The 17462-nt window shown below is 44.0% G+C and overlaps 2 protein-coding genes and 1 long non-coding RNA gene across 3 annotated transcripts; 1 reads left to right on the plus strand and 2 right to left on the minus strand.

Annotated features, from left to right (window-relative positions):
* Positions 1–6889: 6889 nt before the first annotated feature.
* On the minus strand, positions 6890–7931 carry LOC127313487 (uncharacterized). The gene is made up of 3 exons (XR_007859026.2): positions 7342–7931; positions 7163–7246; positions 6890–7004 (listed from the first exon to the last, which is right to left on the minus strand). It is a non-coding gene; the product is annotated as an uncharacterized lncRNA (long non-coding RNA).
* Positions 7932–9380: 1449 nt separating this feature from the next.
* Positions 9381–13457, plus strand: LOC127317866 (pectinesterase). The gene is made up of 2 exons (XM_051348467.1): positions 9381–10471; positions 12618–13457. Exons 1-2 carry the CDS (start codon positions 9418–9420, stop codon positions 13310–13312), a joined length of 1749 nt encoding a protein of 582 aa, XP_051204427.1. The 5' UTR covers positions 9381–9417; the 3' UTR covers positions 13313–13457.
* Positions 13458–13978: 521 nt separating this feature from the next.
* On the minus strand, positions 13979–15007 carry LOC127317868 (uncharacterized). The gene is made up of 3 exons (XM_051348468.2): positions 14728–15007; positions 14483–14607; positions 13979–14332 (listed from the first exon to the last, which is right to left on the minus strand). Exons 1-3 carry the CDS (start codon positions 14902–14904, stop codon positions 14218–14220), a joined length of 417 nt encoding a protein of 138 aa, XP_051204428.1. The 5' UTR covers positions 14905–15007; the 3' UTR covers positions 13979–14217.
* Positions 15008–17462: the final 2455 nt, after the last annotated feature.

Below are 17462 nucleotides of genomic sequence, written 5' to 3' on the forward strand. Positions count from 1 at the left end.
ACCTTCTTCCTCGAGAGAGCCCCACGGAGGTGCTCTCCCTCTTCCACTAAGGCACCGGTCGAGGCGGTGATTCCTTCACAAGGTTGGGGCGAGCTCCACACACAAGGATGCTCCCAACACCCTATGGAGCTAGTACATCACCAAGCTAGACTCCATAGCTACACATCTCCAATGCTCCACCATAGGAACCCATCTGCAATGCTCCACCAAAGGAACCCTTCCAATACTCCACCAAGAAGCTCTTCCAGTGCTCCACCAAGAAGCTCTTCCAGTGCTCCACCAAGAAGCTCTCCAGTGCTCCACCAAGAAGCTCTTCCACCAAGGAACCCTAACAACAAGATCCACTAAGGACTACCACGAATTGGTGAACTTTCTCTCGGTAGAATGATAGATCGGGGTCTCCTCCACCACCTCTCAAAGTATGAGCAAGATTGGTTGGGTGGATGAGGAGATCCCCTCAATTTTGAGCTCAGCAACAATGGAGGAGAGAGAGAGAAGAACTGAGGCTGGCTGGAGAAGAAGGGGCCTTTATATAGGTCCCTCCAAATCCAACCGTTACATGCTGTTTTTGCCTAAGCGGTACTACCGCTTCTGGAAGCGGTACTACCGCTCTGAGATCGAATCCCCACTGAACTTGTCCACGTGGACACATTGCGGTAGTACCGCATGCGGTACCGCTCGAGGTACCGCAATAGGGTCCAGAGCTTACTGGACTCGAAGCGGTACCGAAGCGGTATCACAGCGGTACGACCGTAACGCGTTACGGTACTTGAGCGGTACCGTGAGCGGTACTACCGCTCTCAAGCGGTACTACCGCTCATGGTACCGTAAAGGTACCATAACGTGTTCTGTGGGGCAATTCCATGTGTAACCCTCAGAGCGGTATCTCGGGCGGTACCAGCAGGGGTAGCGGTACTACCGCTCCTGGTACCGGTAGTACCGCAAGGGCTAAAATAGCTTTTTCCTCTTTTCCTCTCCTACTATGTTACCTCACGACACACACACAAAACCAGAAAACCTAAGATCTACGCTTCAGTCTTTCGATCATGGTGTGTTCAGCGAGGGCACTGTACACCTGCAAATTCATCAAAGATAATCTTTGTGCACGGTTAGAATTGTTCGAGTGTTGTTATCAAACACACAAAACAAGGGTTATAGATCTTGCTCTTACAGGATTGCTTGGTAGATAGCGTTAACTAGCACTTCCCTTCCTAGACTGATGAGGGTTCTAAGAGTCCACCCTCTGGCCAACTTTTTGATCTTAGCCAGAATATGTTCAAATTGTGAATCTGTAGATCTTCCTAGTGTTGTTGGGAGCCCGAGATACTTCTCCACTAATGACTTGGAACTTATTCCCGAAGCAAGATGAACATTTTGTTTCATATCAACTGACCCAAACCTTGTCGATATGTTTCCAAGGTAGCATCCAATCTAGTTGCATCCAATGTCGATGCTTGTGTAAATAACAAACAGTCATGGGCGAACGGTTGATGGGAGACCTAAGGGTCATGGATTCCCACTCTAATGTCTTTCCTCGCTCTCTTTCCCCTCTATAGAAAGGGAGACCATAGTAGCGAAGAAACATTTCCCGGCATCGGCTCTGGCGAGTCTCTCAATTGTGACCCTTCTGCTCATCGGTATGAAAGGGGTCACCAGACCCGCCGCTGGATACTTATTAGCTTACGATACAAGACAATGTCCCTGCCGAAAACATGTTAAGGCAAGTGCATAAGTAGGTCCTTATAAAAAAATAAAACTAATTGAGGAACAAATTCAAGAGTGTTTTTGGTTTAGATTTTGAAAATAATGAAACATGTAATCATGTTATAAAATACTCCCTCCATCCTAAAATATAAGACATGCTTTTTCGTATGGTGTTTGATGCATAACTTTGATCACTAATATATAAACAATTATATGATTTCAGAATGTATAAATATCATCACTGCATTCGTCTTCCAAATCTCTCTAATTTTCTATATATTTATACAAATGTTGTTGATATATTATAAGTATATATCACAGTTAAAGTTATAATGTGTTGACCAACGAAAATTAAGGGCACTTTATATTTTTAGAATGAAGGAGGTAATATAAAAAAACTTCTGAATTGCCTTACCGTGATATAAAAGAAAATGTGAAGCATGAACTATGTATTTTTCCTCCAAACTCCCAACACATATACCACCGACCACAAAAATTAATGATTTTTTTTAGCATGTGATTGGCATGCATGACTTGATTATCCCGATAAGAAGACATGCATGACTCGATAAGGTGGCATGGTTTTTATTTATTGGTTAATTCCAAAGAACTAATTTATGAGTACATTTCTGACTTCATGGTCATGCAATTTGGCTGGGACGGCTATCAATAGTTGAGGTGATGTGGAGGCACACATGTGCATAGAAATATGTGTGTTTGGGGGCTATCTTTTTAGATATAGACGATTTAGTCGGTCAATAGATTCGGAAGCTAGGTTTTCTAAGCGAGGATGGAGAAGATGTGTATAGGGAAGAAGTGCAATGGATTTGCTTCTCTCACGCAACAGTCTCGAGCGGTGGCAACAGGTTTGTTGTCCATCGATAGGTTCGGGGCTTGACCTCAGCCGATGTTTCACAAAGGATAAAAAAATTCTTTCCAAACTCAGGTATGCAAGAATCGTCTCATCTTCCTACGATGGTCACTCCAGCGGCGAGTGAGGTCCCGGGACTAGGAGCCTTATTGTAATTTTGTTTATCCATTTCAGGTTTTTTTGTGTGTAAGAGCGTGGAGATAGATGTGTGTCTCTCTCAAACTATCCACTTCCTCGTGGACCAGAAACCGTCTTCATCAATCTCCTCACCGAGGTCTGTAATGCTTCAACCCTTGCAAGCACAATCATAGTCTTCCCTCCATCCTTGGTAGCTAATAAACATCAAACCTAGGATCGTCTTCACCATCACCAACACCTCGTTGTATCTACGGGGTTGAACGTATTGGTTTGCCTTTCCCATCACATGTTTGATTTCTTGCATATGGCATGTTTTCGTCTTGTGGCTCCGCCTCTTGAACATTTCTACACAAGCAAGGTTCGTAACAAAATTTGACGATGGTTATGGTTTATGTTTTAAAGAAAAGGGAAAACAGGAATGACTACTTCTCGCTGATCAAGATATAGCTCGATTCATGGTTAGTTGTGACACACTTACAACTCACGACTAACACGACTAACAGTGGAAATCAAATAGTCGATTTTTTTTTTGCTTAGTTTGCAAGCACTTGCAACTAGGAAAAACTTGACCACGTAGTTGTGCATTATTAACATATATTACCCCATTTACTGGAAGATCTACTGATATATCCCATCTAGAAGACTTTAAACACGTTTTTACCTTAGCATAGCATTTTTCTTGTTTTTGTTAGATATGAGTAACGATGGAAATTTTACCCACGAGTATGGGTACCCACGGATACCGTACCTACATGGGCAGGGTATGTGTACACTTTTATGCCCATGAGTAGTACCCATATACTACACGTTAAATCATGGGCAGGGCACGAGTATAGCTTCGTACCCGCGGGTATATCAATACCCTGCCCGTTTATTGTAAATTTCTCACCCATTGAAGTCCCTTGAAGATCAACTTTCATTCAGCTCACACCCATTTTACAAACAGTTTACAAACATGGATTGTAGTCCCTTGAAGATCAAGGTTTTGAAAAGCTAAAGCAAAGAGACAAATTGCTAATGCATCAACTGAATTTGAACAACTAAAGATAGGAAAAGACTGAGATTGCGTAATGTGCACAGTTAGCTACACCGTTTATTTCTCTCTTGACATGGAAGATGCTTGATTGTAGATTCCTCGATGCTCTTCTATATTGCCCCCAAGCACCTATGCATCCGAAATCTTTTGAGCAGCTGCAGCTTTGGCAAGTGTGAGATCGTCCTTAAAAAAAGTGACATGTTATATGGAGCTCTTCTGCTACTTGAGCCGCAAGATGAAGAGCATTTGCTTCTGCATGTAACGGCGAGGGATCTATGGCTGTTGAATCTTTGATTAGGGTTGTTGCATTAATGTTGTTCTGTTCAATTTGGCATTAGGCTCCGAGACCTGTACAGATTCTTCCTTGAGATCCTGGAACCTTTTTTTCTTCTCTAGGCACTGTTAGAGAATATTTTGCTCCCTTGAATCAGAAAATGTTCCACTCGTTCCATTTCTCTTCATTGTGTTGATATTTTCGAAACCCTATCATCACTTCACACTTTGCTCAACGGACACAAACTAGCCTTAAAGTTTCTAAAAGAGATAAAAACTTAGTTGCAACCCAGTTGAAACTGACATGACGCTGAATTCATCACATAGATCAAACGACTTCAGCAACAAAATAGTACTTCTAGGAAAATTCCTACACCCGCAGCTAAAACCGCATCACAAGTTCAAAACCTACATGGGCCATACATATATTGGTGTGGCTATTTCTCAGGTCATATGATGTCATCAAATGAGTTGCAACTGATAACTAGCACGAATCACGAAGTAATTCCAGTGATCTAGAACTTGACTAAGCACAAACTTAGTTGCAGCAAAACCCTACGTACTGGTTGGTAGTGCTTGCGTATATTTATGTCCATACTAGGACATTTGCCCGTGCGTTGCTACGGGATTATTTTTATTCAATTTATATTGAAAAATATAACTTACCGTTTTGTATTCACAAGATAATCTTTGGCAAATCATGCCCACAATATTTATGCCTAGATCAGTTAGTTTAAAAAACTAAAAAATCAAACATGTATATAATGTGATATGTTCTTTTTCTAAATGTGAATGCTTACAAATACGTACGTATACTCACCCCTATGTATTCACCCCAATGGACTTACGCACACACACCATACCCTTATGAACACTATAGAGGGACTGAGCCGGCGGATCTTCAGATTATTGAAATTAACGCTAGCGCGTCGCTATCGATGAGAACATCGCAAAATATTCTACCTTTCTGAGTTATCAAATCGTAAAAAATAAGGTTTGATCCCTAATAAGTTGGAGATACAGCTGCCCTCCTGACCTCCAACCAGAGTTTGGTTCTCAGAATCTAATATGCTCACATCTTGTTTATGAACAAAAAAACAAACCATACTGAGAATATTTTGCTAATAATTTCTCCATTACTATAGGATTATCACGTTAGCAGGAGAACTACAACATGAGTATCTTAAACATGAATCTAAATCAATAATGAGGAAAACACATCGGCCATGCAAGCTCATTGATGAACAGATTGCACATAAAAATAATAGGAAAATAAATTCTAAGTTTCGCATCTAAAACGGCTTTGTAAAACATAAAAAGATTCAAGAGAAAGCATCACGAATCAATACGTGGAGCTTCCACTCCAGGAATGAAAAAGCAAGGCCGTAACTAATATAGCTAGCTGCTGCACTACTGTTTACTCCAACACGTCACTACCTTTGCAAAAAAATAAAAGAACTCTAGCCCGTACAGCAATGCACAGCAGCACGTGATCTGAACAAAGGATGTTTTCCTCCGCAAGGGGTCAATCCCAAATTCTCCGAACATAAAACAGAGCTAGCCAAGCATATTTCTTTGCAGGAGTACCCAACAGCCTTAACTCTTTCTCCCTGTTTTTGCTTTTCTAAAATTTCACCTCCATTATCCAAATTGGTTCACAAAGTAATGCATAAAATAGTAAAACATGAAGTAATAAGATACCCCATTGCTACGCTGATGATTCAGAAGTGGCAGGCCATGCTGAAAGATTATGAGCGTTCGGATCAGTTCCCACGGATGATTGGGCGCCATATCCAGTTTTGTCCATTTTTTCTCTGTCCGACATGGAAGCATCATCTGCTATCCATTTTTTTTTATGGCTAAATGCTCCTTCTGCATTAAAAAAGAAAAGTATGCTGAGTTGTAACCGTCTTGATTGGTTGTGCATCTCCAAAGGTATCAAAAACTGTAAGCAATTTGCAAAGTTGTCAGTGTAGCTGTAAGGATGGTTATGTTACATGCAATTTTGAGGTGAAAAATATAAAATATTTTCATCTTGCCTAATATGTGCTATACTGCCCGCAACTCTCATGTGTAGGATGAAACAGATGTTCACTCAACTGTATCTAAAGTACATATAGCACATATAGATGGAATCATTTGTCAAGCATAATATACTTCCTTTTATGTGTTGGGTGAAAACATGGTTGCTAATAAGGTTTGAATAAAAAAATTAGGAGCAATGGGTAACCAGGAGAAGTACTCACACCCAATGATAACAACTACAAGGGAATATAACTGTCGATCTGCTTTCTTTGGCCATGGATTAATACATCTGTACAAGTAATGATCAGATTAGTATCTCTCTCTATACCTGTCAAAGAAAAAGAAGATTAACAACTCGCGCAAGAAGTCATAATAGTATCATCGTTGCGCAAATTTATTGAAAGTAACCTACAACCCATCTGAATCTTTATGCATGAACAAAAGGAGCGTACAAGATCAAAACATATGAACTCTGATTGAGCAAGTAAATGACAAGCCATTAGGAGTAAGAATTGATAATGTAAGGTTTCATGTTGAAAGTATAAAGTATAAAGTTTCTAAACAAGTAATGATATGTTCTATCTGCCTCAAAAGGTGCTTATCGCAATAATATATGTACAGTAATAAACCATGTCTAAAGATATCCACTTCAATTACTGAACTAATTTTATACTCTAACATTTCATTCTGGCTAAAAAACAAGACCATGAATGAGAAATTGTACTACAACTATGAATTGATTGGTGCCACCAAACTTACACATGAGAACCAAGGTGGTGAAAAGCCAACACCTCAACCATATTAATCTGAGCGAATAATAACAATCTAGATAAGCCCATAAAAAATCAATCTAGGCAATTATGAAAAGATGTCCTTAGAGGTCAAGAAAAAAAGTAAAAGAAATAGTGGATCAACATGTATTATTTCCAGTATCTCGTCCATATCCAAGAGCTGCATCTGAGAATCCTCATATTCATGCAAACTTTGTCAAGACCAAAATTTTAACTCGTACTACTAAAGAAGCAAGCTATATGAGAAAGATAATTTAATATGATGGCCTATTAATTGAGCAGATCTGGACTTATTTAGATTTCAGGGAGTCAAGATTCTCATACCACAACTGGCAGCGGTACATTTTGCTTGTCCAAGCAAGACACTGCGATTATGTATGCCTTCCTGGCTATAGCCTTAAACTCTGGCTGTAGAAAATAAAGCACCGCAGGAGAAATCACAACAGAACATTGACCTACTGCCAAACATCAGTTGAACATGATTAACACATAGAATTGTGTACCTCTTTCTTTATCTACTCGTCCGTCTTCTACATGATCATCTCGGTATCGAGAGGTGAATATAATGGATGTCAGAGCCAGACAAATAGTGTCATGAGAACAACTATGTGGACACATGCCATGTTACTTTCGGATGATTAGAACATAGAGAAATTTCACATCACAATTTCACTGAAGGTCCAATAGTAAAAAAAGATCACCAATAGAAAAGCAAGTTAAAACTGATTTCTGAAGAGCGGGACTTCTCTAGGACTACAGGGGTGATGTTAGCTCTTATGCTCCAAGTTCAGACATGCCTGGATATTACTTTCACAATAAGAAACACAAAATTCATTTACACAAAAGATTTTTTTAGTGAATTTAATGGATTTCAGAGCTAGACAAATAGTTTCATGAGAACAGATGCGTGAACGGATGCCATGCTAGCTCGTTGAAAAAGAGCACAGTTTGTGCAACAAGTAAAAAAAAAAAGAAAACCACTCGAATGAATTCCTAGCTGTTTACGCCACTGGAATTTCTTCATGAAGTGAACTGAAATTCTTCATCTACTGGTGCTAAATTCCACCACTGAAATTTGTTCATTAACTATAATGAAATCTCGAGGACGTGGGCATAGCCCAGTGGTTGGGGTCGCAGTGGCGCATCCCAACGACCAGAGTTCGAATCCTGTCAGGAACGAATTTCTGGAATTCTCACGCCGAGGTCCCGCTTCTACTATATCATTTAGTGTCTAGTTCCTCCTAGCACTAATTCATTTTTTTTATAATGAAATCTCATCTAGTGATCCTAAATTCGAGTCTATCAGACATATAGAGAAAAGGCACATCTTAGAAAATTAAATTACCAATTAATTCACAAAATTTTAATGCTTAATTGCTTATAAGTTGAACAACAAATTTTTTGAGGATTGTTAATACCCACTAATCCAACACAAAATTCGAGTTTCACTGTCAATTGGCCTATTTGTGGAAACCAACAATGAATCTACGGCAGGATATCATTAACTTCAAATAAACACAAGTCGAAACCCCCAAGTTGCGTGAACACCCCAGTATCTGCACCTGCCTGCATCTTAAAAACTATCGCAGCATACAATTTTTGCTGAAATCGCTAGCTCCTAAGGCACACAAACGAATTCTTGCTAAGCGGAGCAAAGCATCCAAGGAGATCAGGACCAACATCTGCTAATATATCCTGGTCGGTTGACGAACCTGCGGTGCTGGATGTTGTTGTTCTTGCAGGTGACGTCCTAGAGGTGGACGACAAAGCCAAAGTGGAGGGTCGCGTCGCTGATGAGGTGGTTGATGGCGGTGGGGAGCATGGACTGCTGGGACTCTGAGAGCATCATGAGGGGACGCCGTTGGAGAGAAGCACGCGGAACTGCTCCGCCTACTGCCCCCGCCACCGGGTCCGCGCTCTTCGCCACCTGTAACACCAGCTTGTACGTCGCCGACCCAACGGTGAGCTTCCTCATCGCCACAACCGCGGCCGGCGTCAGCCACGGCACCTCCTCCATCCAATCGGAGGCGGCCAACTTTCCTGAAGTTTCCCGAGGGGATGAGAGGGGATGGGTGAGGAGCCGGTGCCAGGTCGCGGGGGAGGAGTCTCTATGGAGGAGGATTCGGCGTTGGAGGAAGGTGCCACCGGCGCTGGCCGAGTTCGTGCATCGGTTGATTTTTCTAGGAATTCTCGAATGGGAACCCTAGCTCTCGATTCAGTATAAGATGTTGGATTTTGGTCGGTGTTGTGGAGGCCGTGAAGGGGACGAAGGGTGCTGTTGGTCGGGGAGGAATCTCTGTTGGCAGGGACGTGGGCGAAGGTAAGGTCTGGGCGGCGGCGGTGGGAGGAAGGGGAGGGAGCAGGTGGGATGTTCAGTCGAGCGTGGAGACGAAAAGAGGTGAAACGGTGAGATGGCACTTGCAATAGTATGTATTTTGGTGGGAGGGTAAATTGATCATTCGGACGGACGACGAAGAGTTTGACGTATTGTGGATGGCAGAATAAGGAACCACTTTAGTCTTTTTAACTAGTAGAGATATGTCTGTCTCGCGCTCCCACGGAGGCTCTTCTCTGCAGCAATGGCGGCTTTCTCTCCACCTCTCCTCGTCCCCATCCTGGCCGTTCTCCTAGCAACAGCTGCCACAACCCAATGCTACGCTGACAAACACCACGGCCACGCCGCCAAGGCAGCCTTGGCGCCGCCGGCTACCGTCCGCGCCATCTGCCACACCACCCCGAACCCGGCATCCTGCCTCGCGTCGGCAGCCGTGCACCTCGACGCCGCCCATATCGCGGCGTCGTCCGTCGCCGTCACCCTCCTCCCCGCGAACATCCTCTCCGTCTTGCTGGCGTCCCTCCGCGGCGCGCTCACCGCCGTGTCCTCCCTCTCCCCAGTCCTCTCCTCCACGCTCTCGGCGCCCCCGTCGCCGTCCTCGACGCCACTCCGGCGCGGTGCGGCGCAGGACTGCCTTGAGCTCCACGCCGCCACGCTGGAGTCTCTCTCGCGCTCGACCTCGCTGCTAACAAGCCCCGGCGAGAGCCTCCCCGCCGTGCGCGCGCACCTGTCGGCCGCGCTCACCAACAAGGCCACCTGCCTCGACGGCCTGGCCGGTGCGTCGGGCCCAAGGATGGACGACCTCCTCTCCTCCCTCGACGACGCCTACGAGCACGTCTCCAACTCGCTCTCCCTCGTCGCCCGCCGCGGCGCCGGCGGCCCGGCGTCCAGCAGTTTCCAGGCCACGGTGGCCAAGATCATCCATCACAACCGCCGCCTGCTCCAGGACGAGGAGGAGGAGGACGACGATGACAATAGTGGCGGCGGGGACGACGACAACAGCGGCAACGACAAAGACCAGAACGGCAACGGAGATGAGAACGGCGAAACGGTGATCACGGTGGCGAAGGACGGGAGTGGGAACTTCCGGACGGTGGGGGAGGCGGTGGCGGCGGCGCCGAGCAGGAGCGACGCGAGGACGGTGATCAAGGTGAAGGCCGGGACGTACGAGGAGAACGTGGAGGTGCCCGCGGACAAGACCAACATCGCTCTTGCCGGAGAGGGCCGCGACGTGACCGTCATCACCGGCAGCCGCAGCGCCGCTGACGGCTGGACCACCTTCCGCACCGCCACCTTCGGTAATCACAAGCTATCCTTACCTCGTACAGTAACATGTTAACTCGACTTGGACAGTGTCAAGCCGCCGGCCATTGCCGGGTGCTGCCGATGCAGGGCATTGTCTGCACGTAGAATGCATCACCTTAGACGATTAGGAATCTTGGTCTGTGCAGATCTATCTAATTTACGTTTTTGGAAAAATGCCGGGTGATGGGTCCAGGTTCCGAGGTCCAGAGGTGCATGACTCGGATATTTCGCCTACTTGACCCATCCTGCATTCACGTGCATGTGCAGGTGTTAGCTAAAATCCGAAACATTACCATGGACCTGCGTGCGTGTCACCTGTCAGAATGTCTGGCTGGTCTTCTTTACAACGAGCCACCGGCAAAACACCATTCCTGTCGCCATGATGAGTAGGACCGAACGATCAAATGGGTTCTCTGATCGTGCATGCATGCTTTTATGATTGCTTTGAAATTAGTGTATACATGGAGTATCTTTTTTTTTCATTTTTCGAAATGGGGGTCACCCATCCAAACGATGCACACAACTTTATTTATTGCATCATCTTAAAAATTCAGAAATACAATTCACACGAATAAGCCAACGGAAATGAGAATACAACAAACACTTACTCCCTCCGTCCACAAATAAGTGTACATCTAGCCTTTTAAGAAATACATAAATAAGTGTACATCTAGACTTCTTGGTATATTTTTTACGTTTAGACCCCTAGTGCATGCCTTGATTTCAGCCCCCATTAATTATTTTTGGTTTCTCAATGTTGTTTTATTGGTTACTAGCATGCACAACATTTATGAGCGCCTAAATCAAAGCATCTTTTTGATTAATGAGTAGATTGATTGAAGGAATGAGGAATTTTTTTATAAAAAGTTTAAGGTCTCTTGGAAACCCCGCGCGTCCACTTATTTGTGGACGGAGGGAGTATGCATCTTGTATCCTGTTAGCACACTACCAACCAACGTGACTGAAGACAACACGAACGACCGACATTCAACGTGTGCACCCATAGTTCATATGCTCCCTCTGATTCGTGGGAATAGAAATGGCCACATGTGGATTCAGTATGTAGCCATGTTGATAACATGGGAAATTGAGTAGCTCTAGGCTCTAGCTTTGTTAAAAATCACATCATCTCGATAATTCTAAATTGGCCAAAGTAAAGCACACACTTATGCACGAATTCCAGCTTTAATTTTCTTATCAATGCCATTCGGCCAATTACCAAACATGTTTTTGATATTAGCTCGCACGGATATATTAGAAGTAAAGTAGATTACCCTCCAAATGAGTTTAGCAAAAGGACATCTAATAAACAGATGCTCAACTTACTCTTGTTGTGACAATTTTATGTCACTCTGCATGCAAGAGATCACTAGCCCTTCTATCTCCCATCTATTAGTACATGTAGTTCATTTGCAATTCAAATTCTAAATTTGAAATAGTTGTATATTTTAGAATACAAATTTAACTAACAGTCGATTTGAACACGTGTATTTATTGAAGAAGATATATTTTATACAATTATAAAACAGGTTTTGTTTTGACAAAATTTGAAACTTGAACTTCAAAACACAATGATACTTTATGATGGACTTTTGACTTAATGAAATCCAATGAAATAACAACAAGTTTGAAACAATGGACTCAATGTGCTCTAAGTCAATTGAGAATTACATTTAGGTGGCATAAACCAAGTTTGAAACATAGTGAAATAAAATGTTTCAAAATATATTCTACCTAGGTTTCATTAAGTTTTTAATGTTTCACCAAGTTTCGAAAGTAGATCTTCAAACATTTTTAAAACGTATTCCGTATTGGTCTTACTTTGAAGTTAGTATTTTTCAATATTCAAACAGCTATCAAAATGAACTTATAACTGAAGGTATAAGTTTTATAACTACATATCCATCTAAAGTAAGAGAAGAGAGAGAATAAAACATGACACAACTATATAAAAGAGGAGAGAGAAGGCGAGGCATGCATGCTATATCGCGCTGATCGAGAAGGTGAATACCGTTCTTGCGATCAATGTATTACCAGGCTAAATGATCTTCTCTTTGTGGAGCTTTCTTTTTGTGGGTTGAACTAATCAGACATTCGTTAACTTGCATCAATCCTTGCGTGCATGCAATGCAATTGCAGGGGTATCCGGCGAGGGGTTCCTGGCGCGTGACATCGCGTTCCGCAACACGGCCGGCGCGGCGAGGGGCCAGGCGGTGGCGCTGCGCGTGAACGCGGACATGGCGGCCGTGTACCGGTGCGCCGTGGAGGGCCACCAGGACTCGCTCTACGCGCACTCGTTCCGGCAGTTCTACCGCGAGTGCGCCGTCTCCGGCACCGTGGACGTGGTCTTCGGCAACGCCGCCGCGGTGCTCCAGGCGTGCGCGCTCGTCGCCGGCGCCCCGGTCCCGGGCCAGTCCAACGTGTTGACGGCGCACTCCAGGAGCGACCCGGCGCAGGACACGGGGTTCGCCGTGCACAGCTGCACCGTGGAGGCCTCGCCGGAGCTGCTCGGCAGCGGCGTCAGCACGCGCACCTTCCTCGGCCGGCCGTGGGGCGCGTACGCGCGGTCCGTGGTGATCGAGTCCCACCTCGGCCCGCTCGTGGACCGGGCCGGGTGGACGGGCTGGCCTGGCGCGGAGGTGGGCCGCAGCGAGACCGTGTACTTCGGGGAGTACGGGAACGATGGGCCAGGCGCTGGCACGGACGGCCGCGTGGGCTGGGCCGGGTTCCACGAGATGGAGTACGACGAGGCGGCCCAGTTTGCCGTCGACAAGTTCATCTACGGCGACGACTGGCTCGGCGCCACCTCCTTCCCCTACGACGACGGAATCTGAATTTGCTCCAACAAACTACGTGTAAATCTCAGGCCGTAAGCTGTTAATTTGTGTTGTTACTGAGTTGATTCCGGCGAGCTGTTCACCAGGGTTCGTCTTGTGTCAGGGTCTAAAGACGATCAGTCAGTAATGCTTGAATTTTCCTGAGATTTTCATCCGTATTTGAGATCTAATAAGGCCAGACATTCCACTTTTCTGAGTTGAAGCCCAAACGAGTCTTGTCGCTGAAGCCGATAATTGGCGATGACGCGGCGAGCAGAAGAGGTTAAGGAGACACCAATGTCTGGAGTGTCGACAATGATGGCGACTTGCACACAACCTCCAGCTTCAGATCCACAACAACACTTCTCTCCGGAGAGTTCTATAAGTTCAGTTATTTATCACCTGTCGGAGCTAACCTGTTGATTATTGATTCGTTCGGCAGAAATGGGCTCATTATTTTCTCTGTTTATTTTCATGAGCGACAAAACCTTGCCAACTGAAAAAGCTGCTGGAGTTTTGTTTATGAACATGCTTTAAAGGCCTTTACTTCCTAGCCCAATGAGAGCAGAGGATTATAGCTCACAGGGTCACAGGTCACATATTGCAATGAGCTAGTGGAAGGATCAGAAATTTAGATCGCCTTATCTCTTTTTTCATCGACGCAAGTTGACTAGTATGCCACCCTTTTCAGAATCCCTTCTGAACCATTTCTATATAACATAACAATATCATCATCCTCGTCGTCTTACAAGTGATTCTAGCACAGTGCTACAACGAAAACAAAAGTAATTTGTCTATTTGCAGAATACAGTAGTACTGTGGTAGCTACGCCGGACATTTTAAAGTTTCACACATGCTCCGTGCTCTAGTTATTAGTTTTTTCCACTTATTGATCTTACTTGATCAGTGATCCCTTGATCGATTCAGAGCTGCCAGTTCTTGCCATTCTTGGGCCTAAGAACGTCATCGTCGGCGCCGTCTTCAAACACCCGGAGCGTCGCGAGGTGGATGAAATCGGTGACCTGAACCCCCACAGGCCTGTTCTCACAACACAAAAGGAGGCGGAATCTTCAGTTTTCATCGGACATAAGAATATCCCATCAGGCAACAACCTTCTTTCCCCTAATTGCTCAGCGGTACCACACACAGGAGAAACAATGAAATGTTCAGATGATCTGTTGAACTCACCATGGGAAGCATGCCTTCTCCGGCAGCCGCATTCCGAGCCTCGGGCCTTCATCGTAACCCTCGCAGACGAGCTCCCCCTTGTCATCCCTGTAGCACACGATCCCTCTCACCTGGTCCTCGAACACCTACCCATCAGATCAAATCACCAACTTAAATAGTTGCCATAATATGTACCGTCTTCATCTTGGATCAAGCACAAACATGGATGGTGTAATGATCAATCAAGCACAAAGATGGAGTAGTACCTTGTTGCTGGTTTCTGCAGCGAAGGACAGGCGTGATGATGATGGGTTGCAGTCATGGGCTGCAGAGGTTCTGAAGCTCAAGCCTGCCGCTGGCTTCCTTGCGCCGAATCTTGGGCCGACGCTGGACATGGGGGAAGAAGCTGGGTGAGGAGGACAGCTGGAGCTTCTGAACGCCATTTTCAGGTGAGGAGTCCTTTGGTTCAGCAGCGGGACTTGTTGGCTACTTCCTACTGAATGACTTTCTTGGGAAGGGGAGGGAAGGGAATGGGGCTGGTGACAGAGTCATGGCACTTTTAAAGGTCTTGGTACTTGTTTTTAGTGTATGGTTGCTAGGGTAGTGGTCGGGATACCAATCATCCGAAGGAAGGAAGGAGGGAGCAGCAAGGTTTGCAATATCTATCTGTTTTCTTATTGCAATTTGCAGCTTACACTCAGCCTTCCATTGTAGGGTGTCTGATTAATATAATTTGTTGGACTATTTGCATGTTAGTTGCATTTTTTAAGACATGTTCCTATGCATACATTGCATCATACATACACTCTGGCCTCGGAGAAAAATCCAGGCATTTCTCGACAGAAAACATATAAGATATCTGTTATGCACTGTGTGTATTAATAATGCATATTGTGAAACTGTGATGACCTTAGGTGATACCGTGATAGATTGTTTGTAAGATCACTTAGGATTCATGAATATGCAGAACAAGAAAAAATGCTTACAAAAAATTCTCGTTTTGTTTCACTGTAACTGTCGACAGCTTGCATCATACAAGACAAGGAAAAACAAAATCAGCCATCCTTTTCAATCTGAATTAATCAGCCATCCTTTTCAATCTGAACTAATCAGCCATCTTTGGTACACTGAGAGCATGTAGCAGAAGCCCTTAAAAATTGAGATCCTGATCATAAACAAGCGTCAGTGTTAGGAGCTATCTTTTTGTACGCGTTTTGCGAGCGCCGGGCTCCTCTACTTACGTCGATGCCTACAAATTAGCCGGGAATGGCATGCAAACTGCCAGAACGGCTGGGAATTTATTCCCAGCGCCTATGAGTTAGCGTTTCCATCGACGGGAGAAAAATAACAACTATACACAGCTCATGGTTTAGTCGCCGCGGCACAGTCGTTTCCAGTTGGGTCGAGTGGGCCCGCGCCATTACCTCACCAACGTTATCATCATGGTTGTTAATAATATTCCTCAATCAGATTCATAATAAATAAATCCCTAATCTGCTTGATAGCCACAGCTAGGCTTATCCGGTGATGTGTGCAAAGAAGTGGTACTAAGCTAATATACCTTGCCACTGACCGTCTCATTATCAACGGGGCAATGATCTTAAAATAACATGGAAGGGGTAGCCACTTTGTCCTTTAGCTCATGATCTTAAAATAACAAGGAAGGGATTGTTATAGGCTTATATCATGTCAAACATTATTTTTCTTATAGCAATGAAAAGCCAACATACGAGAAATATTAACGTGTTCATATTTTTTGTTCTGTATGGAGTGACACAGATGAATAGAGCAAGAGATGTTTTTTGGGGGGTAAAAGGATTTGCAGTTAGAACAGAGCAAGGAATGACACTTTTAGCGTGCAAAATCCATTTTGATTTAGAGTGCAAAACTTCTTGCTCCTTCCGTTTTGTTTGGTGCTTTCTAATGGAAGATGATTGCTGGAAGATGGCACACTGGTGCTGACAATTTAACCTCCATCAACTTTCTTATGGGCAGTTCTATTGTGTCAAGCTGATACAAATGAACAAACTCAGCCTCATTCACAATATGATGGCAAATCATCAAGAATGCACAAGAACAACACACCGACCAAGTACCAACATAAAGGACAAAGTAGACCAATGCCCACAACCGTCATTTTGTAAGAAAAACAAACTAGCAAACGCTAAAGGAAATTATACAGCAGGAAAAAATATGTGTATTCATTTGATTTCGACTACAAATCTATCTATTAAAAAACCTGAAACTGCTTAATCTGAATCCTAAACTATCTCAGTGATTATGTATTTCTAGCTTAAAAAAAACAAGAGATTCCTGAATATAAGATATTCTGAAATGATAATATGCAAAAGCTAATAAAAAAGATTATGGCTAACTGTACCATGTGAGGATAATAGACAAGTGAAATTCGTTTATATCTTGCATTTTTTTGTACGGAATACAAATGATCACATCTATCCGTAGAGTTTGGTTCCTACCATGACTTGCCAACTCCAAACTATACGCAAAAAGATGACATCAAATGAATCTATGCATGTCTATTTGCTTCACGATATTGGTTAAACCCAAGAACACTAGTAAATGTAATCCTTGATTTGGATATCTGACCAACACGGTTAGCCATTTAACTCTAACATGGCCATCCACCTTTGGATCTGATCACTAAAAAGTCCTCTAACTACATTTCTCGTTGTATGGAGGGGCATATCCCACACTGGTTGAGCATGCCCTGAAACATTCTTTATGACAAACATCATCAGAAGGAACCTTTACCACCCATTTACGAGAAACAGTGGTAGACAACTTCTAAGGAAGCACCATTCCATATCTTCAGTACCTATGGCAACCTCGAGTACAACGATGTAATCTTGCGACCCACTATTGGGGCCTCTTGGATTGGCATAATCTCCAAAATATAGGAATAGGAAAAACATATAAATATGATAGGGTTTCATGTATAAAACATAGGATTGGGAGAGCACATGAATTCTGTTAAAATTGT

The sequence above is a fragment of the Lolium perenne genome, chromosome 7, assembly GCF_019359855.2.
Source record: "Lolium perenne isolate Kyuss_39 chromosome 7, Kyuss_2.0, whole genome shotgun sequence".
In the NCBI taxonomy this organism is placed as follows: domain Eukaryota; kingdom Viridiplantae; phylum Streptophyta; class Magnoliopsida; order Poales; family Poaceae; genus Lolium; species Lolium perenne.